Consider the following 23,581-nt stretch of genomic DNA (forward strand, 5'->3'; position numbering starts at 1 on the left):
TTTCAAGGTCTATTGTTCTGACATTTGCCACTTTTTTCTCTGGACACGTTTCTGATTGGTGCAGCTGTTGAAGATGCTGCAGTTATGGCAGTGTACATCTGGAACATTTGGCTGACTTGTTGAACTTCCCCCAGGGAGTACTCCAGGGGAAGAATGGGAGGGGTAGAGAGGCCAGAACAGTTGGCTTTGAATAGAGATGCCAATAGTGTCTGACCATTCTGTGGACCACCCTTGTAAAAATGCACCTCACTGTGGTCCTCAGTTTTCCCACTTGCTCCTTGAAAGCATACATTCTTCCCTCAAAACTCCCACAGCAGTGGCAGAAGACAAACTATTCTGGCTGTTGATCCTCTCATATAGCACTTTCTGCTTTGTAAAAGTGATCAATACACATTTGTCAAATTAATATATCAAGAAATCATAGAAGACTCTTTACCCTTCAAGGGGCGACACCATCCCTTCAACTTGGTACCGGTTGTCCTCTCCATGATGTAGATTGAGCCCCTAGACACACTGCAGAACTGAGGCTGCCTGATTCCCCGTCCTTTTGGCTCCCAGGTTCCTAGGTCTCCTTTTCTTCTGGTGAGCCATTGGATTACAAACACAGCAGGCATGGTTTCATTCCAAACCCAGAACTGTTTTAATTAGGTTAACGTCTGTTAAATGCTTTGAAGATTGAAAGCAACAGATAAGTACTGGATGATGCTATTAACAACTGCAGTTAATTGCAAACATTTCTATTAATGCTAGTTCCTGCCTCCTTTTCTTTGCTCCACTTTCTTTCCAAGGTTCCTAAATTCTCAGCCTCCCCCCTCGCCCTCCCCCGTACTAACGCTGAAGGGTTAAATTGGGGCGGAGTTCAGAGATGAGCGACAGCCGCAGTCACCAATTGGAACGTGGCAAGCAGGAAGACCTGGGTGGGGCCGCCAGGCAGAGGCAAACCCTCACGCCCCCAGGCCCCGCCCCACGGCTGGAGGCCCTGGCGGAACGGCCGGGGGCGGGGCGCCGAGGCTTGGCGGGCCCGGTGGTTGGGCGTCCCGGCAGCCCCTTGAGGGATGGGGCGGGGTCGGCCAGGACCTCCTCCTTCATTCCCCCGGCGGGCCGAGCCACCCCTCTCTCCTGCCCCTCCTCCTCCCTTTCCCACCCCTCCGAGTGGAGCTGCACATGCGGCTGCTCTCTGCTCGTCCCGCCCAGCCACCGTCGCGCAGGCACGGGTCCCTGCAGCCCCTAGCCGATGGCAGGACAGTAGTTGCCTGTCAGGGGTCCTGAACGGCAGAGGCAGACGCAGCGGCTCCCGGGCCTCAGAGAGTGGTTGTCTCCGGAGGCCATGGGCTACCCTGAAGTAGAGCGCAGGGAACCCCTGCCTGCGGCAGCACCAAGGGAGCGGGGCAGCCAGGGCTGCGGCTGTCGCGGGGCCCCTGCCCGGGCGGCCGAAGGGAACAGCTGCCGGCTCTTCCTGGGCTTCTTTGGCCTCTCGCTGGCCCTCCACCTGCTGACGTTGTGCTGCTACCTAGAGTTGCGGTCGGAGTTGCGGCGGGAACGCGGAGCTGAGTCCCGCCTCGGCGGCCCGGGCACCCCAGGCACCTCTCGCACCCGGAGCAGCCCCGGTGGCCTCGACCTTGATGGTCCCATCATCAGCCACCTCGGGCAGCCATCACCTGAGCAGCAGTCGCTAGAAGCCGGCGAAACCACACTTCCCCCGGACCCCCAAGACCGGCACCAGGTAAGTCACCTAGTAGGGGCGGCGGCGGAGGAGGCCCCTTCCCCTCGTGGGTAGGGCGGGGGCCCGCCACCTCAAGGCCCGGGGGGAACGCTGCCACTCGGAGCCAAGTTAGAGAGCAGGGCCAGGGAGGGGGCAAGGGAGAGGTTGTCCAGAGCAGGTTGTCTGTCCTCGTCTCTGGCTCAACTCACTCAGAGTTTCAGGTCCCCATGGCTTGGAAACTCTAGCCTATGCCCACCGTCCCCCACTGTGGACTGCTTTGGGAAAAGTTGGCGATGCTCCCTCCCGGGCCAGGCGAGGAGGTGCCTGCTCTGCCCCCCTAGCCGACTAACGGCGAGCAGCTTGGCCCTTCTGCTCCTGGTGAGGTTCTCTGCCCGCGGTGCTTGTTTTTTCGTGTCTAGAGCTGATGCCAGCACTAGCAGGCTTTCCTTTGGAGTTGGCGCTGTAAACAGCTGTAATAACTGCTCCACGCCCGTTGAAACAACTTTTAACCGTACTTTGAGCGCGGGGTCCTTGTGCGCTGACCAGAACGTGGGCTTGTTCACACTTACCTGCAATTTGAGACTGATTGTCCTCGGCGTTCTAGTGAGGATCAGCGCCCCTGAGGAATTCTGGTAGAAATATGCCGTCTTGTTAGACAACTTCTGAAAAGCAATTTAAAAAATCTATGGAAATAAAACTCACCCTTTGCGTGCCGGTTCTGACTCTTTTCTTGATGAGGGTTGGTTGCGGTGGAAAGGTGGAGACGCATTTCTGTTACTGCTAGCTTAAAAAGAGGAATTTACTAATGGAAGAATTACTCAGGAGTAGTCTCCCAAGAACAGTTTTTTTTCCTTTTGATTTTTATGGTGCTTTACCCTTACTAGTCAACCATTAGCTTCGGTGTTTGCTTTCTACTTTTTCCTAGCTCTTTATTCAAGTACATTTAATGCAATTACTGTAAGTATTGTCTCATTTTGTCTCACATGTGAAACTTGGGTGAAGCAGCCACGTATCCTTTTAAGGTGATTAAAAATAATAGTAAATTTGTACCTCTTGGAGAAAAGGGCAAGTTGTGCAAAGAAAAAGTTCCTTGATGTGGGGGATCCAATCTTTCAATATTTGCTACATCTATTAGTGATTGTCACAACTCATTAAACTTTATTTATGCTACTTTTTTCTCCCATCCAAAGTTGTACACTTGATAGAGGCATAATATTAATGGTATTACTGTAATGTTAGGACTAACACTTTCCTTTTTACAATGTGCCTTGTAAATTTGCCCTTAAAATTACTTGCTTACACATCCCAACTTATATAATACTTTAACAAAGAAGAGAATCAGCAGACAGGCTTCTCATATGTGAAACTTTACACACTGTAGCTAAATGATAATTAACTAGGATTTTGGTTTCTTTATTATCCCCCCAAACAAAATGCCCAGTAGAAATACTTAGGCAGCTGAACACTGATATTCTGTGAAAAAGATGAAGGAATTCGACTTCCTTAGTCAGGTGGTAGCCAAGACTTTTTGGCAGTCAGGATGGACAGAGCCATGTTTATAGACTGAGGATTAGCAGGACAGCTGTACTCTAGGGCTTCTGTGATGGCATAGGACGCTCACAGGTCTGCAGTGGCATTTAGTTGCCTGCCCTTTGCATAGCACTAAAATATTTTTGTCTAGGTTTAAACACAGCTTCCTCTCTTCTGTTCTTTATTCTTTCTTTTTTTAGTCCTTTTGAGCAGTGGAAACAAGGATATTGACTCTTTACATTTGTTGAATCCGAGTTTTTTAGAGTTATAAGGGGCCATCTGAGCCCATTTAGTTTGGTTCCCTTGGAGAACACATAGGCCCTGAGGGGAAAATGACTTCTATAAGGTCATATAACTACAGTCAAAACTCATATGGAGTTGCTTTCTTAACTCTCATTCCCTCAGAGTATACAACCTACAAGGACTTTTCTGGAGGGGAGAGGGAACAGGGTGGAGCTTAAGAGCAGAAAGTTTACAAAGCAGAAGGCTCAGGTTTGTGTCATTTTGTTTGGTTCTTTTATTTTGAGCAGACTATGTTTAACTTCACAATCCTTAATCATTCTTCAGGAGACTTGTAGTATATTCTTAAGAGATTTTAGCCCAGATTCAACTTAAGTTTCTCTTGAGGATATTAGTTTTAGCATATAATAAATAAATGCATGAGTAAATACAAGAAACGTTGATTGGCTATTAGAGTTAAATTAATGCTGCTACATCTTGGGTAAAATTTCTAGTGCCCTGGTGCACCCTCTGCTGGCTTTACGGGGACATTTAATTGCAGTATCTGCTGACAGTCAAAATTCTAAGTTGTGCTGACAGATTCTGATTCATAAATAAGGAAGTAAACAGCCATGTGGAATTTGGCCACGTAGGTCATATTTTTATGTTTTAGTTTTTAACACAAACAGCTGCTATTACAGCAACTCTTGGATGGAGAGGAAGAAAGATAAAAATATGCACCCTCCAATGGGCAATGCATTCAGGTTTCTCACCAGCAAATGTGCAAGGAGTGAAAGCAAGCTGATGAAATAAATTATAGAAAGAGCTCTTGTGATCTAGTGAGCAGAACAGTCAGAGAACTTTGTGTGTAAGGTCATACAATTAGGTAAAATAAACCTATCCACGCTTATCAGATGATGGACTCTGGGCTCTCAGTTATGACACAAAAAAGGAACCTAGAAATTACTGTAGATGCATGTGTAACACACATCAATTTAAAAGCTTTTAAAACAGGATAAAGAAGGAAGTTAGGTTGGTGAGGATACAGAATAGTGAGATCAGCAAAATTCTCTAAGGGAAATGTTAGAAAATTCTCCCAAGTGGGGACATCATTTCTGAGGATAAAAAGGGAGAGTCACATTGTACTTTCTGGAGTCTTAACTGTCTCCTTCAGCTTGAGCAGCTAAGTAGCTGTAGATTTATCTGGAGACTTTGTGGAAATTATTATAAGGGCTAGAGACTCTTTCTAGTGTCTATTAGACAATAAACAATATAAAATAAGATAAAAAATCACTGTGGATTATTTTATAGAGAAGTTTGTCCAGTTGTGATTGTGCTCTTCAAGGGTGAAGAATGTGGTAGACAGCCTCAGGAATTGTCAACAATGAGAAAAACCAAACCTTTATATTTTCCAAATAAAAGATCAAAAGTGGATTTTCACCTGCAATCAGGTGAAAAGTCTGGTGGCTGCTCCTCAAGAAAAGCCTAACAGCTGATAAAAGTCTCCAGAAACCCAATTACATTGATCAAAAGGACAGGATGATTTTCTAGTTGTGTTTTCAGTTTGAGGGGAAACAGAGACAGAGACAGAGACAGAGAGAGAGAGAGAGGGGAGAGAGAGAGACAGACAGACAGACAGACAAACAATGATAAAAGTTGTCCAAACCATAATAGAAATGAGTATCATTAATATGTTGGTGTAATTTAATAATCCAGTTCAATAAACAAAAACTTTGCTGTACCAGATACAATGTTAACTGTACCTTTTAATGCTTGAAAAATTATTTTGAGAGGGAGACAAATAAAGGTAACATCTTCGTTAACTGATTGCTCCAAGTGATAGTCTAAATTATGGGTAGTTCAATAAGAACTTATACAGGACTGTTGAGGATATCTGGGGTATGTTCTTACTTATTTGATTGAGGTGATGTCATAGAAGTCACCCTTAACATTCGACAATACATCTCTTGGTATAATTAGATATACCATTAGTGTAACCAGATTTGATATCACACATGCAATTCAAGATGTGCATAATGAATAAACCTACAAATTATTTTGGAGATGTGGGGACCAGATAAAATAGTTTTCTATGGATTTACATCTATACTTTTCAGTGTGATGTTCAAGGCTTTTGATCAGCTGGCTTCATTATACCCATGCCATTTTCTCTCTCACTAACTACTCCCTCGAGCCACTCACCTTTGGGTCAGATCATTCTCTAGTTGTCTTTGCTGTTGTTATTTTCAATACATCTTTTGTTTTTACATTACAATGCCTCAGAAATCCATCTTCTCCTTGTTTTTCTCCACAGTGTCTGACACAATGCTAGTTATAGTTAGGACACGCAAATACTTGTTGAGTTGAATAGTATATAGGGACTTTGGAGATGTTTATGTAAAACAAAGACATTTTCTCCTTATATAAAAGGCCTGTTTTCTTCAGGTCTTGCTAAGCCTGTGAACTGTCAGCTATGCTTAGGTGAGTACATAGTCCCATCGGTAATGTTTCACTGGTTTCTGAAATAATTAGAAAGTGAAATGGAGAAAAGCCCTATCAATGTGATCCATTTCCTATTTTCACACCTTACCTCTAAAATGGTACAAAAAGCTTTTGGTAATATGTCATTTGATGTTTTATTTGCTTTTAGGTCTCATCTTTCTTTCTCTCTTAGATCTTGTGAAAAACGATCTGTAATTTATCTGTAGCTACCTCATGGAGAAGATCTCTTTATACTAAAGGACTTTTGAAGACACTCAATTCCCAAGAACATTACCAATTGCCTTTCTTGCAGGGCAGCTCTCATAGAGGACTGTCTTTATCTGACTCTATAAATACTCAGCACTTTCTTTCTTTCTTTTTCTTTACTTTTGTATTGAAATATAACACACAGAAAAAATGCCTACATTATAATTATACAGTTTGATGAATTATTGCAAACTGAATATGCTCATGTTATTAGCACCCAGGTCAAGAAAGAGAACATTACTAGCACACCACAACCTCTAATTGTGCCTCAACCCTATCACTGTATCACTTTTACTTTCCAAATTAATGATTATTCTGAGTTCTTATAATGGTTTGAAAATAGAAGCTCCCCCTCTCAGCCCTCGTGTAAACAGGGTTGCAATGTTGGAAGTGGTACTTGGTTGTAGTCTCAGCAGTGGATAAATCTACTATAATGGATTTATCTGGGTGGTGATGCAGGCAACCCAGTAGGGTGTAGCTGGAGAAGATGAGTCCCTAGGGCTGCAGCCTTGAGGATTATATATGAATCCTCCTTCCCTTGCTTGCTCTTTCTTGCTTCTTGCCTCCATGATATGAGAACAAAACCCTGCACTTTCCCTTTCTCTACTTCCTGCCACTGTGTTCTGAAATGTGTGGTCCTGGCCTTACATGAACTAAACTCAAAATATCCAAACTGTGAGAAAATAAATTTTCCTTCCTATAAGTTATGTGATCAGGTATTTGGAGTATAGCAGTGAAAATGCTGACTACTACTATTCTAATACTATACTCTCCTCCATTTGTTTTGTGGTATGGGGTGGGGGTGAAACCCAGGGGCCTTCTACCTCTGGGCTCCACCCCCATACCTATTTTATATTTTATTTGGAAACAGGATCTCACTAAGTTGCTGAAAGGCTCACTAAGTAGCTGAGACTGGCTTTGAACCTGCATGATCCTCACGTCTCAGCCTCCCAAGTACTGGAATTACAAGTGTATGCCACCACACCTGGCTAGTCTCCTCCAGTTTGAACCTTATGTAAATGAAATAAAAAGTATATATTCTTTTAGGTCTGATGTTTTTATTTTCTTCCAGTAATTGGGACTGAACATGCTAGGTCCTGTGTATGCTAGGCAAGAATTCTAACACTGAGCTCCAGTTCTAGTCCTCTCTATGATTTTGAGACAAAGTCTTGCTAAGTTGTCCAGGCTGGCCTGGAACTTGGGATCCTCTTGCCTCAGGCTCACAAGCAGTTGAGAGTGTCCGATATTTTTTGATCAACACTATATTTGCAATATCCATTAATATTGTATTTTCCTTTTGAATATATCATCATAATTTGCATATTCATTCTATTGATAAGGAATATATGAATCATTTTCAGTTTGGAGTTATGAATATTATTTTGGTTATATGTATTTGAATTTCTGTTGGGTATATACATAGGATTAGAGATGCTGGATTGTGGGGAATGCATATTTTTTTTACTATTAATGATAATAGTTTTTTTTAAATGATTGACAATTATATCCTCATGAGCAATGTATAAGAATTCTTGTTTTTCCACATTTTTACTTATACTTGGTATTGTCAGTCTTTTTTTTTTTTGTGGTACTGGGGTTCCTGGAAGCCCTTCTACCTCCGGGCTACACTCCCAGACCTATTTTATATTTTTGAAACAGGGTCTCTTACGCCAGCGCGGCTGGCTTCGAACCTGCGCGATCCTCCTGTCTCCACCTCCCAAGCGCGGGGATTACAAGCGTGTGCCACCACGCCCGGCGAGTCTTTTTAATCATAGCCATTTTAGTAAGTGGTTTCGTACTAATATCTCATGGTTTCAATTGACATTTCTCAGAAGATGATTGAAGTTATGCTCTTTTTCATGTTTATTATCTATTTGGGTATCATCTGTGAAGTGCTTGTACAAATATTTTAACCTATGTTTTGTCAAGATATCTGTTAGAGATCTGTAGGAATTCTTTATATGCCCCAGCTACGAACTATTTTAAAAATTTTCAGGTTGCAAACCATTCCCAAGTCTATTGCTTACCTTTCTTTATAATACTCTTTGGTGAGCAGAAGTATTTTAATTTTTTTGGTGCATTATAGTCATACATCTTAATAGGGTACAAGATGGTAGAGGCATACATGCACACATCACTCATCTAGCCCTTCCCCAATTCCCACCTTATTCCCTCCCCCACCTCCTTCTCATGTTTGGCTTAGTGATTGATATGTTTGTGTATGTACATCATGTACATTTGGGGATTTCTCTTTTCCCTCTCCCATCCCCCTCAGTTAGGTCACCTTATTTGCTCATCTATGGTTTCTCCTTCCTCATTTAGAGTTCTTCCTATGACCCCTTTTTCCCCAGCTTCTGCATATTAGGGAGAGCATCCAGTTTTTTACTTTATGTGCCTGACTAAGCTCACTTAGCATAATGTTCTCTAGTTCCATCCATTTCCCTGTAAATGATGTAATTTTATTCTTCTTTATGGCTGAATAAAATTTCACTGTGTATATATCCCGTAGTTTTGTAATCTATTCATCTGCTGATGGACATTTTGGCTGGTTCCCTAGTTGGGCAATGGTGAATTGTGCTGATATGAACATAGATATGCATGCATTTGTTTGGTAGTTTGGTTTCCATTCATTTGTGTAGATACCCAGAAGTGGTATTGCTGGATCATATGGTAGGTTCATTCCCATTGTTCTGAGGATTCTCCATACTGTTTTCCAAAGTGGTTGCATTAATATGCAATCCTACCAACAATGTATTAGAGTTCCCACTTCTCCATACCCTTCCAAGCATCTGTTGTTATGTTTTTAGTGATTGCCATACTAGTTGGAGTTAGGTGAAATCTCAGAGTAGTTTTTATTTGCATCTCTCTGATTGCTAATGGGGTTGAACATTTTTTCATACATTTTTTGGCCATTTGAATCTCTTCTTTTTTCAAGTGTCTATTTTAGTTCACTTGCCCATTTCTTTTGTGGGTCTGGGGATGGAAACCAGAGGCATTCGACCTCCAAGCTACACCTCCTGCCCTAAATTTTATTCTTTTATTTTGAAACCAGGTCTCACTGAGTTGCAGAGGGCCTTACTAAGTAGCTAAGGCTGTCCGCAAACTGCGATCCTCAGGTCTCAGCCTCCCGAATGCTGGAATTACAAGTGTGCACCAACATGCCCGGCACTTGCCCATTTTTTGATTGAGATTTTTTTTAGCTGTGAGTTTCTTGAGTTATCTGTATATTCTAGATATTAGTCCTTATCAAAGGAATAGTTGGCAAAATGTTTCTCTCATTCTATCAGCTCTTTATTGAGGTTCTTGATGGTTTCCTTTGCTCTTCAGTTTAATGAGATCTTACATATTGATCTACCTTTTAGTTTCTTGTGCCTTTGGGGTCTTATTGAGAAAGTTTTTATCTGCGCCTATGTGTTGAAGTGTTGGACCAATGTCCTCTTCAAGAAGCTGCAAAATCTCTGGTATGATTTCCAAGTCTTTGATCCATCTTGAATTGACTTTTGTGCAGGGTGAGAAAGTGGAGTTTATTTCCATTTTTCTGCTTACACCATTTGTTAAACAGGCTCTCTTTTTTCCAGTGTATGTTTTCGGCCCCTTTGTCAAAAATCAATTGGCCATAAGTGTGCTATTTGTTTCTGTGTCTTATATTCTTGCCTATTGGTCTATGTATCTGTTTTTGTGCTAGTACCATACTGTTTTAATTATGGCTTTGTATTATAGTTTTAAGTCAGGGATTGTGATGCCTCCTACATAGTTTTTGTTGCTGAGAATTACTCTTTTTTGGGGGCTAGTCTGGTTTTTTGTTGTCTCAAATGAATTTAAGGACTGATTTTTCTACATCTATGAGGAATGATCTTGGTAATTTAATGTGCATTGCAGTGAATCTGTAGATCACTTTTGGAAGAATGGCCATTTTGATGATATTTATTCTGCCTATTCAAGAACATGGAAAATCTTTCCATCTCCTAAGGGCTTCTTCAATTTCTTTTTTCAGTGTTTTATAATTATCTTTATAGAGGCTTTTTACCTTATTGGTTAGCTTTATTCTGAAGTATTTTATTTTTTGTGGGATATTGTGAGTGGAAATGTTTTCTGGATCTCTTTTTCAGTATATTTGTGGTTGGTATACAGGAAAGCTTCTGATTTTTAATGTTGATTTTTGTATCCAGAAACTTTGCTGAATTTGTTGATCAGTTATATAAGTTTTTTGGTTGAGTTTGTTTGGTCTTCTAAGTGTAGTATCATGTCATCTGCAAATAGTGATAGTATTTATTTATTTATTTTTGGTGGTACTGGGGTTCCTGGAAACCCTTCTTCTTCTGGGCTACACTCCCAGACACCTACTTTTTATATTTTTATTTGGAAACAGGGTCCCTTAAGCCAGCAAGTCTGGCTTCAAATCTTAGCAATCCTCCTGTCTCCGTATCCCAAGCACGGGGATTACAAGCATGCACCACCAATCCCGGCTCACCACACCCGGCTAGTCTTTATTTTAATGTGTCAAATTTATTATAGTTTTCCTTGTCTAGTGGTTTTTGTTTTATATTTAGGAAATAGTTTCCTAACTTGAGGTCATGTATATGTTCTCCTGTATTGTTTTCAAGAAGCTTTATATTTTTTGCCATCTTATTTATTTATTGTGGTACTGGGGATGGAACCGAGGGTCATTATACCTCTGAGCTACACCCTCAGCCATATTTTTCAGTCTTTTTATTTTTGAAACAGGGTCTCGCTGAGTTGCAAAAGTTCTTGCTAAGTAGTTGAGCCTGCCTGCGCACCATTATCCTACAGTCTCAGCCTCCCAAATGCTGGGATTACAAGCATGCACCACCATGCCCAGCTTTGCCATTTGCATTTAGATCTACTATCCACCTGGAATTGATTTTTGTGCTTGATGAGATATAGAAGTCAATTTCTACTTTTCTCCATATAAATATTCAACTGATTTAGTACCATTTCTTATAAGAACTTTATTATACTTCTCTACATTCTCACCTTTGTCATAAATCAAGTGTTCATATATGTGCAAGATTGTTTCTGAACTGTTTGTATTCTATTGATTTATTTGTCATTAGTCTGTTTTATTATAACAAAATAACTAAGGTTGGATTTTTATTAAAAAAGAGGTTTACTTAGCTCACAATTTTGGGGATTTGAGAACATAGCATCAGTTTTACTCTGGTGAAGTCTCTCTTGGCTGGGTCACAACATGACAGAGAAGTGGAAAGTGAAATGACTACATGTGGAAGAGGGCAATTTTGCATGGTATTGTCTCATTGCATAGCAACCTACTTTGTGAAAATGAACTCACTTTGTGAGAAAAGCATTAATCCTTTCAGAAGGTGGCACCATCAATGATCTAATTACTTCACACTAGACCCTATATCTTAAGAGTTCCACCATTTCAACACTGCCACAATAAGGACAAAACCTCGAGCAAGAACACAAACCTTTGAGGAGCAAACTACATCCAAATCACAGCTTACCACTACCACAGTCTTAATAACTGGACCTTATAATAAACTTGTTATTTGGACAAACAATCCCTTCCATGTCATTTCTTCTTTTAAAGTATCTTGGACATTCTTGGCCCTTTGCATTTTATGTATATTTTTAGAATTTTTTGTTCTAAAAAGTTTCACAAAAACAAACAAAAAATGGCTGGGATTTATATTCAAACTGTATTGAATCTAAAAATCAATTTAGAAGAACTCTCATATTTAAAATATTCAGTCTTCTAATCCATGAATGTGGTATTTCCTCCATTTATGTAAATTTATTTTTCTTTTTTTATTTTTTATTGGTGCACTGTATTCATACATCATAGTGGGATACAAACTTTTGTAGACATACATGCACACATCGCCCAGTCAGCCCCTACCCGATCCCCACCCCATTCTCTCCCCATCCCTCCCTCCCATGCTTGGATTAGTGGTTGACATCTAGTATTATAGCAATTTATCCAAAATTAAAAATGATAATCTCACATAACAGTTTCATTTGTCTGATACCAAGCTTTTGATGACTTAAAGATAACATTTCAATATTTCTTTTTACTTTCTTTCTTACCAGAGAATATTTTTTCTATTTTTTTAGGTGAAACTATTATATATTTATATATTTATTTTTCAGAAAAACAAATCTATCCTAATATGGAAAATGGACTCTAGATATTCAAAACGATCTTGAAAAAGAACAAAGCTAGAAGATATATATTTTCTGATTTCAAACCATATAAAGCTACAATAATTGAAACAGTGTAGTACTATTCTAAAGGCAGATATATAAACCATTGGAGTTAAATAAAAGCCTAGAGCTAAATTCTTCCCTATATTGTCAAGTTATTTTTGACAAGGATTCCACGAACATTTGGTGGTGGAAATAATAATCTTTTAACTAAATATTGTTGAAACATAATAATTACATGGAAAAGAATAAAGTTGGACCCTTACCTAATCCCATATACAAATATTAACTCAAAATAGATAAAAGACCTAAATATAAATCTTAAGACTATAAACTTTTAGGAGAAAATCTGGGTCATAAAACCTCACAACATTGAAATTGGCAGTGATTTCTTGGATATGATTTCAATGGCACAGGCAACAGAAGAATATACAAACTCCCTAAAAAATAAAAAAAATATTGTATATCCAAAGACAATGTAAACAGAGTTAACAGTTACTAATAGAATGGGATAAAATATTCCCAAATGCTATATATGAAGGTATATTAATATTCCAACTAGAAATCCTAAAAATTAACAACAATAAAGGCAAACAATACCATTTAGAGATAGGTAAAAGACTAACATAAGTAATGAATCTCCACAGATAACCAATCTTAGTTGTCTGTTGGATGGAAACACTTGTTTCTCTGGTTCTGGTGTGTGTTACCTATTTCTTCTTTGTAGTTAATCTCTTTGAGTATTTTCTCTAGTGCTGGTTTTTTTTTTTAATTTATTTATTTTTTAAATTGGTGCATTGTAGTCATATATCAATCACATTGGAGTACAAGACTTGAGAGGATATACAAGCACACATCATCCAATTAGCCCTCCTCCAGCCCCCATCCCATTCCCTCCCCCTCCCTCCATCCCACACTTCTTTGGTGATTTACTTTGATACATTTGTTTATGTACCTCTTGCGTTTTAAAGAGGCTCCGTCCTCCAGTATTACATACCCTCTGATTGGTCACATTAGTTGCTTCACTATAGGGCCCTTTCTATAGCTCAACCTCTTCCTGTTGCCCTTTTCCTCCTAGTTATTGCTGATTAAGAGAAGCGTCTGATTTATATTTTCTGCGATATTTCTCTGTGCATGCTGCGTTGCAAGTACCAATCCCACTCTTGATGGTCCCAGTAGTGGTCTGGCTACTCAGTGGACTGATCCAGACCTCGCTGGCTCAAGCAGCGGCCTTGCCTCATGGGAGGCCCCAGTTCTGGTCTCGCTGGCCCCTGAACCGGTCTAACCCCTAAGCTGGCTTTGGTCCCAGCCTTGGAGGCCGCAGGAGTGAACTTGCCTCACGCCAGGCTCCGATGCTGGCCATTGGCCCCTGCACCGGTCTAACCGCTTGGCAGGATTCCAATCCTGGAGGCTCCAGCACCGGCCTAGCCTCATGGCAGGCTCCAATGCCGGCCTCGTTGGCCCCAGCACCAGCCTAACCCCTCGGCAGGCTCCGATCCCGGCCTCGGAGGCCCCAGCACTGGTCATGCCTCAAGGCAGGCTCTGATGCCGGCCTCACTGGCCCCAGCACCGGCCTAAACCCTTGGCAGGCTCTTATCCTGGCCTCGGAGGCCCCAGTACCGGCCTTGCCTCACGGCAGGCTCTGATGCCGGCCTCGCTGGCTCCAGCACTGGCCTAACCCCTCGGCAGGATCTTATCCTGGCCTCAAGGCCCCAGTACCGGCCCTGCCTCAAGGCAGGCTCCTATGCCGGCCTCACTGGCCCCAGCAGCGGCCTAACCCCTCGTCAGGCTCCGATCCCGGCCTCGGAGGCCCCAGCACTGGTCATGCCTCACTGCAGGCTCCGATGCCGGCCTCGCTGGCCCCAGCACCGGCCTAACCCCTCGTCAGGCTCTTATCCTGGCCTCGGAGGCCCCAGTACCGGCCTTGCCTCACGGCACTCTCCAATGCCGGCCTCACTGGCCCCAGCACCGGCCTAACCCCTCAGCAGGTTCTGATCCCGGCCTCGGAGACCCCAGCACTGGTCATGCCTCACGGCAGGCTCCAATGCCGGCCTCACTGGCCCCAGCACCGGCCTAACCCCTCGGCAGGCTCTTATCCTGGCCTCGGAGGCCCCAGTACCGGCCTTGCCTCAAGGCAGGCTCCGATGCCGGCCTCACTGGCCCCAGCACCGGCCTAACCCCTCGGCAGGCTCTTATCCTGGCCTCGGAGGCCCCAGTACCGGCCTTGCCTCAAGGCAGGCTCCGATGCCGGCCTCACTGGCCCCAGCAGTGGCCTAACCCCTCAGCAGGTTCCGATCCCGGCCTCGGAGACCCCAGCACTGGTCATGCCTCACGGCAGGCTCCGATGCCGGCCTCGCTGGCCCCAGCACCGGCCTAACCCCTTGGCAGGCTCCGATCCCGGATTTGGAGGCCCCAGTACTGGTCATGCATCAAGGCAGGCTCCGATGCCGGCCTCGCTGGCCCCAGCACCGGCCTAACCTCTCGGCAGGCTCTTATCCTGGCCTCGGAGGCCCGAGTACCGGCCTTGCCTCACGGCACTCTCCAATGCCGGCCTCACTGGCCCCAGCACCGGCCTAACCCCTTGGCAGGCTCCGATCCCGGCTTCGGAGGCCCCAGCACTGGTCATGCCTCACGGCAGGCTCCGCTGCCAACCTCGCTGGCCCCAGCACCGGCCTAACCCCTCGGCAGGCTCTTATCCTGGCCTAGGGGGCCCCAGTACCGGCCTTGCCTCACGGCAGGCTCCGATGCCGGCCTCACTGGCCCCAGCACCGGCCTAACCCCTCGGCAGGCTCCGATCCCGGCCTCGGAGGCCCCAGCACTGGTCATGCCTCAAGGCAGGCTCCGACGCTGGCCTTGCTGTCCCCAGCACCGGCCTAACCCCTCGGCAGGCTCTTATCCTGGCCTCGGAGGCCCCAGTACCGGCCTTGCCTCACGACAGGCTCCGATGCCGGCCTCGCTGGCCCCAGCACCGGCCTAACCCCTCGGCAGGCTCTTATCCTGGCCTCGAGGCCCCAGTACCGGCCCTGCCTCAAGGCAGGCTCCTATGCCGGCCTCACTGGCCCCAGCAGCGGCCTAACCCCTCGGCAGGCTCCGATCCCGGCCTCGGAGGCCCCAGCACTGGTCATGCCTCACTGCAGGCTCCGATGCCGGCCTCGCTGGCCCCAGCACCGGCCTAACCCCTTGGCAGGCTCCTATCCCGGATTTGGAGGCCCCAGCACTGGTCATGCATCAAGGCAGGCTCCGATGCCGGCCTCGCTGGCCCCAGCACCGGCCTAACCTCTCGGCAGGCTCTTATCCTGGCCTCGGAGGCCCCAGTACCGGCCTTGCCTCACGGCACTCTCCAATGCCGGCCTCACTGGCCCCAGCACCGGCCTAACCCCTCGGCAGGTTCCGATCCCGGCCTCGGAGGCCCCAGCACTGGTCATGCCTCACGGCAGGCTCTGATGCCGGCCTCGCTGGCCCTAGCACCGGCCTAACCCCTCGGCAGACTCTTATCCTGGCCTCGGAGGCCCCAGTACCGGCCTTGCCTCAAGGCAGTCTCCGATGCCGGCCTCACTGGCCCCAGCACCGGCCTAACCCTTCGGCAGGCTCTTATCCTGGCGTCGGAGGCCCCAGTACCGGCCTTGCCTCAAGGCAGGCTCCGATGCCGGCCTCAATGGCCCCAGCAGCGGCCTAACCCCTCGGCAGGCTCTGATCCCGGCTTCGGAGGCCCCAGCACTGGTCATGCCTCACGGCAGGCTCCGCTGCCAACCTCGCTGGCCCCAGCACCAGCCTAACCCCTCGGCAGGCTCTTATCCTGGCCTCGAGGCTCCAGTACCGGCCTTGCCTCAAGGCAGGCTCCGATGCCGGACTCGCTGGCCCCAGCACCGGCCTAACCCCTCGGCAGGCTCTTATCCTGGCCTCGAGGCCCCAGTACCGGCCTTGCCTCAAGGCAGGCTCCGATGCCGGACTCGCTGGCCCCAGCACCGGCCTAACCCCTCGGCAGGCTCTTATCCTGGCCTCGAGGCCCCAGTACCGGCCTTGCCTAAAGGCAGGCTCCGATGCCGGCCTCGCTGGCCCCAGCACCGGCCTAACCCCTCGGCAGGCTCTTATCCTGGCCTCGGAGGCCCTAGTACTGGCCTTGCCTCAAGGCAGGCTCCGATGCCGGCCTCACTGGCCCCATCTAGTGCTGGTTTTGAAGACATAAATTCCTTCAGTTTCTGTTTGTCATGGAAGCTTCTTATTTCTCCATCTAATTTGATAGAAAGTTTTGCTGGGTAGGAAATTTTTGGCTGGAAGTTGTTTTTTTTCAGAGTTTGGAATATGTTCCTCCAAGCCCTTCTGGCTCTCATGACTTGGTTTGGGAAGTCTGGAGTGATTCTAATTGGTTTGCCTCTGAATGTCACTTGGCCCTTTGTTTTTGTTGCCTTTAAGATTCTCTGCTTGGCTTCCACATTGGTCATTTTGACAATTATGTGGCGTGGGGATCCTCTTCTCCGATCCTGTCTAAAGGGAGTTCTATAAGTTTCCTGGACCTGTTTATCAACCTCTTGCTCTATGTTTGGAAAATTTTCTGCTATTACTTCCTTGAAGAGATTGTTGATCCCTTTGGTTTCACTTTCTTTTCCCTCCTCTATTCCAATTATTCTTAGGTTAGCTCTCTTAAAATGGGCCCATATTTCTTCAATATCAGATTCCTCCTGTCGGATATTTTTTCCTAGATTAGAAACTATGCGTTCATTTTTGGAATGATCATCTTCTAAGAGCGAGATTCTGTTCTCCATGTGGTCTAATCGGTTGTTTGTGCTTTGAATTGAGGCCTTTACTTCATTAATTGCATCCTTTATCTCTTTTTGGCTCTCTCTGAGTTCTTTTCGAAGCACCTCTATTATTTCTACAGTTATTTTCCTGATTTGATCTTCTAGAAATCTCTGATTTTCTGTTTTATCGGGTTCTGATGTTGTGGGGTTGTGGGCATTCATTGCTCCAGTATTATTCCTCTTTCCCATGATTTCGGAAGTTTGTGCCTTCTCTGGGTTCTTCCCTTGGGTTACTATGACTTCACTTAAGGTGTTCTGGATCTCGAGTCAGTAGTATCTCAGACCCCACTACTCCTTTACTGGGTTGTATCACAGAGTCTCCGACCCAGAGAGTCGATAGAGGCTGCTTTAGACTGTGGGGGGTGCCAGGTTGCACGTTCTCCTATGGTGTGATATCTCTGCCACCGCCACTCCCCCACTGGGTCAAGTCCCAGGGAGTACAGTACTGGGATTTCTCCTCTGTGGCCCGCAATTTGACTCACTGTTCTTGAGTATGCAGATGTAGCTGTACTGGATTCGATGAATTCTCTGCTGCTGCTGCCGGTGGCAATATGGCGCCGCTGCTACGCCCTCGGCAGTGAGGCTGGCGTATTTCTTCTTGGTTTTGATTTCCACTCTGAATCCCTGCAGCGTGTGCTGAGCTCAGCCACTGGGAGCTTTAGATTTTACCTGCGGCTAGAAATCCCGCCTGGCTGTTCCGCAGCGCCTTACCTCAGCTTGCTGTAGCCGTCAGGTGAAGTCGCTGCTGCTGCAGGCAGTATGGCGCTGCTGACGTGGCCTCGGGCGTGAGGCCAGTGTATCTCCTCTGTGGCTCTGAGCTCTGTTCTCAGTCCGCTTTCTCTCTGGAGCCTGGTGATTTTTTTGTTTCTCTGGTGATGGTGTTTTCTGGCTATGAAAGGCGCTGATTTTGTGGTAATGGAGATTAGTTGTTAGCGGGGCTCTTAAGCCCTGCTCTTCTCGGTCGCCATTTTCCCGGAAGTCTCCTTAATTTTTCTTGATAATACTTTTTACTTTTCTATATAGAAGTTTTATAAACATTTTCTTAGATTTATTCCAAGTTTTTAAATTATATTTTATGCCACTGTAGTTGGTACTATGGTGGATATTTGATCCACCATCCAAATCTCATTTTAGAAATGGAAGACTTATTCTCTTAACTTCTGAGAGTACTTTCAGAAGACAGAGCTCATCTGAGAGTCATCTTTTGAATTTTCCTTGGTTGAGGAAAAATGTCTCACTCAAGGAGGAGCGCCCTTCCAGGGCAGCCTACATCCAATGACTAACAAATGTGAACTGTAAGTTCTTTTCCTTCTTCCCAAATTGGGAAAACATCAAAGGGTCATATCTGTTCTAGAATTTAGTTGAAGTCCTAGGGTTTTTTTCTTATGGTGACTTTTCCTCTTTTATTGAATATGTGTTGATCCCCAAAGCACTTCATCATAAAATCTCTGTAGGGTAATCATATTTTTTCAGTCTGTGTCATAGGAAACCCAACATGGAGGTTATATAGATTAAATTGATTTCTACTAATGTTTAGAAATCTAGTTTATATATTGATGCTGTATACGGAAACTTGCTGAAATCACTTATTAATCTTAATTATTTATCTGTAACTTCCTTTAGGTTTTTCTGTATGGCTGTTAGTGAATATGGTACATTTTAATATTATTTTATTCTTTTTTTTTAAACTGCAGATGTATTTTTTTCTTATCCTATTGTACTGACTTTCTTATCTTATTAAAATTTCAGAATAATGTTGAATAGAAGTAGAGTTAGCAGGAATCCTTATTCTCTTCCCAATCTCAGGGGGAAAGTTTTAACATTTCACTGTTAGGTTTGATGCTTGTTGTATATTTATTATTAGTTTTTATGACATTTATTTATTTATTTATTTATTGTGGTGCTGAGGATTGAACCCAGAGGCATTCTACTTCCAAGATATACCCCAGCTCCATTTTATTTTTTATTTTGATTGAGTTTTGTTAAGGTGCTGAGACTGGCCTTGAATCTGTGTTCCTTTTGTTTTAGCCTCCCAACTACTGGGATTACAGATGTCCACCACTGCACCCAGTTGACTTTTATCAATTTAAAAACTTTCACTTCTAGTCCTAGTTTACTGAGAGTTTTATTTTATTCATGAGCATTTTTATCATACTATCACATGGTTTCTATGACTTTTCTCCTTTATTCTATTAATGTGGTAGTAATCCAATCTTGCATTTCTAGGATAAATCCTACTTTGCCCCCAGTGTCCTATTCAGTTTATATATGGCTTGATTTCTTTTGCTAACACTGCATCTATATCTACAAGTTAAATTACTTTGCATCTATATCTACAAGTTAAATTATTATGTAATTTACTTTTATTGTCAAGTTTCTATTTCAAGGCTATGCTGTCCTTATAATAGCTTAAAATTATTTTTTTAAAATTTTTGTCTGTGAAAGCTCATGTAGTTGCAGTCAGCTTTTTTTTATCACTATGGTCAAAATACCTGACATGTACAATTTAGAGAAGGAAAGGTTAATTCTGGTTCACAGTTTTAGAGGTTCAGTTTATGGTTGGCTAGTTCCAAGGCAGAAAATATGGTAGCAGGGCATGTGGTAGATAAAAGTTACTTTATTAAGGAATCCAGAAACAGAAAAGAAAAGGAGACTAGGAGCATATATGATCCCTAAGGCTATGCCACCAGAGACCTACCTCCTCCAGCCATTCCCCAACTCTGAACCTTCTTACACTGAGGATGTATGCTTTGCATGCATGAGCTTTTAGGGGGACATTCTAAATCCAAACCATATTAGTAGTATTGGAAATATTTCTACTCTAAAAGTTTGGTAGAATTGATGAAATGATATTGCCCTTGGATGGGATTAAATCGTATGTTTTATACCTTGGTGGATATAGGACTTTTCAGCAATACCTACCAAAAATAGGAATAAATCTGACTAAGGAGGTGTGATATCTGGACACCAAAAAATATAAAACAATGATAAAATATATTGAAGAAAATAGATAAATGGAAATTTATCACATGTTCATTGACTGGAAGATTAAAATTGTTAAGATGACTATAATACTCAAAGAGACCTGCCAATTTGATGCAATCCCCATCAAAGTTCCAATGATATTTGTCACAAAGATAGATAAAAAAGTCCTATAATTTCTATGGAGCCATAAAGATCTGAAATAAACAAAGTAATATTAAGCAAAAACCAAAACAACAAAAAAGCAAAGCTGGATGCATCACAGTACCTGACTTCAAAATATACTACAAAGCTATAGTAATCAAATACCATAGTACTGACTGACATGAAAACAGATAAACAGCTCAATGGAACAGAATAGAGGGCCTAGAAATAAATCCATGCATTTATGGTCAACTGATGTGGCAAAAGTGCCAAGAACACACAATGGGGAAATGAAATTCTCATCAATACATGGCATAAGGAAAACTGGAAAGCCACATGCAAAAGAATGAAATTAGATCCTTATGTTACACAACATACAAAAATTAACTCAAAACTACTAAAAGAAAGCATAGGGGGAAATCTCCATGATATTTGTCTGGGCAATCATTTTTTCTTTTGATATGACTCAAAAAGCAAAAAAGCAGAAATAGGTCAATGAACTTACATCAAACTAAAAACCTGCACAGCAAAGGAAACAGTCAGCAGAGTGAAAAGACAACTTATAGAATGTGATATTAGCAGATCATATACTTGTACAATCATAAGGGATTAATATCTAAAGCTCAAAAAAACTCAATAATAAGAAAACAGATAATCCTGTTAGAAGATGGGCAAATAGTCTGAATAAGTATTTCTCAAAAGGAGCCATATAACAAGTGTATAGAAACATGTTTAACATCACTGATCATCAGGGGAATGCAAATAAAAACACAAGTGAGATACCACCTCACGCCTGTTATAATGGCTATTATAAAAAGCAGAAGTTCTCAAGTTTTGGTAAGGATGTAGAAAAAATGGAACTATTGTACACTGTTGGTAGGAATATAAAATTAGTGTAACCATATGGAAAGATGTATATATTTCTAAAAAAAGAACTATTATATGATTCAGTAATGCTCCTGCTGGGTATATATCCAAAGGATGTAAAATCAGAATATCAGCACTCCCCTGTTTGTTGTGGCACTATTCACAGTAGCCAAGATATAGAATCAATGCAAGTCTTTATCAAAAATTGAATACTATTGTAATACTATTCAGCATTTAAAATGAAAGAAGTCCTGACATTTGTGACAACATGGGTGAATCTAGAGGACATTTTGCTAAGTGGAATAAACCAAAAATTTTATAGCCACTTAATCTGTGTAAGATATTGTTATTGCTTTATAGGAATATTGATATTGTCTCTATGTTGACCTCTTTATTACTTTTCATTTTTAATACCAGCTCAAGTTTCCATGGGATAATTTTCTGCTTTAAAAACTCCCATGAATATATCCTTTAGTATGTCTGCTAATGATAATTTTAAAAATTTTTAACAGAGCAGGGGATCATTCCACCACTGAGCTACAACTGTAGCCCAATTGATAACCTTTTAAGTTTCTGCTTAATTGAAAATGTCTTTATTTTATCTTAATTTTTGAGGAATACTTTTTACTAGGTATAGAATTCTAGATTAGCAGAATTTTTTTATAATTTTGAAGATACCATGTTATTGCCTACTGGCTCTTATTTATTGACTGGGAAAAAGCTGAGATTTATATATTTGCTTCTTTGAAAGAAATTGCCTTTTTCTCTGAACTTTTCTGTAGTGGGGATTAAATCCAGGGACATTCTACCTCCGAGATACACCCTTACTGATTTTATTTTTGTATTTTGAAACAGGGTCTCGCTAAGGTGATGAGGGTCTCATTAAGTTGCAGGGTCTGGCCTTGAACTTATGATCCCCTATCTCAGCCTTCCATATTCTGGATTGTAGGCTTGTAATACCATGCCTGAATTCTCTTAAAGTTTTTAATTTCTTTCTTTCCATTTCATTCATTTCCCATGATGTATTTAGATGAGGTTTCTTTTTATCTCTTTTCTTTGGGGTTCGAAGTATTTGAATCTATGGCTTGTTTTTTGCCAGTTCTGAAAAATTCTTAGCTATTTTCTCGCCCAGTATTGTTCTTACCTCATTCTCATTTATTCTCATTCATATTCTCTCTCTCTCTCTCTCTCTCTCTCTCTCTCTCTCTCTCTCTCTCTCATCCACTCTTCCTACTTACGTTATTCATTATTTCTCTTTTCACTTTTGTCTAATCTCCTACTAAAATCACCCATTGAGTTCTCAACATCACTTATCACATATATTCTTATTTCTATAATTTTCATTTGGTTCTTTTTCTTGTGATGCTGGAGCTTGAACCCAGGACCTTGTACATGCTAGCGAAGCACCTCATCACTGAGCCATATCCCCAGCTCTTGATTCTTTTTGAAAGAGTATTTGGTTATTTGCCATAATACTACAGGTTCATTGCCATTCTGCATGGCTGCATTGCCTTTTAGTAACAGTATATATAAATGTCCCAACTTTCTTATAATCTTCAGTAGGAAATTTACTACAAATTACTTATCCTTCCATTACAAGAAGCAGAGTAATCTCCTCTGGGTAGAGAAGTATACATTGTATAAAGCACTGGAGCCAGGCATGGTGGCACATGTAATCCTAGTACTTGGAAGGCTGAGACAGGAGGATTGAAGATTTGAGGTTAGCCTCAGCAACTTTACAAGGCCCTCAGCAACCTATCAGATCCTGTGTCACAAATGAAAATGAAAGCTGGGCGTGTGGTGCACGCTTGTAATCCCCGCGCTTGGGAGGCAGAGACAGCAGGATCGCGCTGGTTCGAAGCCAACTGCACTGGCTTAAGAGACCCTGTTTCCAAATAAAATATAAAATAGGTCTGGGAGTGTAACCCAGAGATTGAAGGGTCTCCAGGAACCCCAGTACCGCCAAAAACAAAACAAAACAAAACAAAACAAAAAAACCCAAAAACAAAAACAAAAAACAAAACTGAAAATGAAAAGGGCTTGGGGTGTAGTTCAGAGGTAGAATGTCCCTGAGTTCATCCCACAGTAAACACACACACAGGAAATATAACTGCTGAATGGGCTGGAGAGGAATCCTGAAATCACAGATCACGGTCAAGTGAATAAGAAAGTACAGTATAATACAATTTGATAATACAATGAGAGGATTGATCATAGGATGATCTAGAGCACTAAGGAGGCATACCTGACCCAAACAGTTTTGCTGCTCTGAGTATTGAAAGAAGGGGCATTGCACTGTGCTACATCCCCAGCTCTTGTTATATAAGTATATGTGTATACATACGTATATATACATTTTTAAAATTTTTGAGACAATGTCTTTAAAAGTTGCCTAAACCCCGAC

At 42.8% G+C, this 23,581-nt stretch overlaps 1 protein-coding gene across 7 annotated transcripts in view; it reads left to right on the plus strand.

The window, feature by feature from the left end:
* Positions 1-1,327: 1,327 nt before the first annotated feature.
* Positions 1,328-23,581, plus strand: part of EDA (ectodysplasin A) — a gene marked incomplete at both ends in the record, with an annotated part of 356,368 nt that continues 334,114 nt past the window's right edge. For all 7 annotated transcript variants that reach the window (XM_080718610.1, XM_080718611.1, XM_080718616.1 and 4 more), the window contains one exon: positions 1,328-1,723. In XM_080718610.1, the coding sequence (XP_080574736.1) occupies positions 1,328-1,723 (396 nt within the window). The remainder of the gene's footprint in view (positions 1,724-23,581) is intronic.

Source organism: Muscardinus avellanarius (assembly GCF_963383645.1).
Source record: "Muscardinus avellanarius genome assembly, chromosome: X".
NCBI lineage: Eukaryota > Metazoa > Chordata > Mammalia > Rodentia > Gliridae > Muscardinus > Muscardinus avellanarius.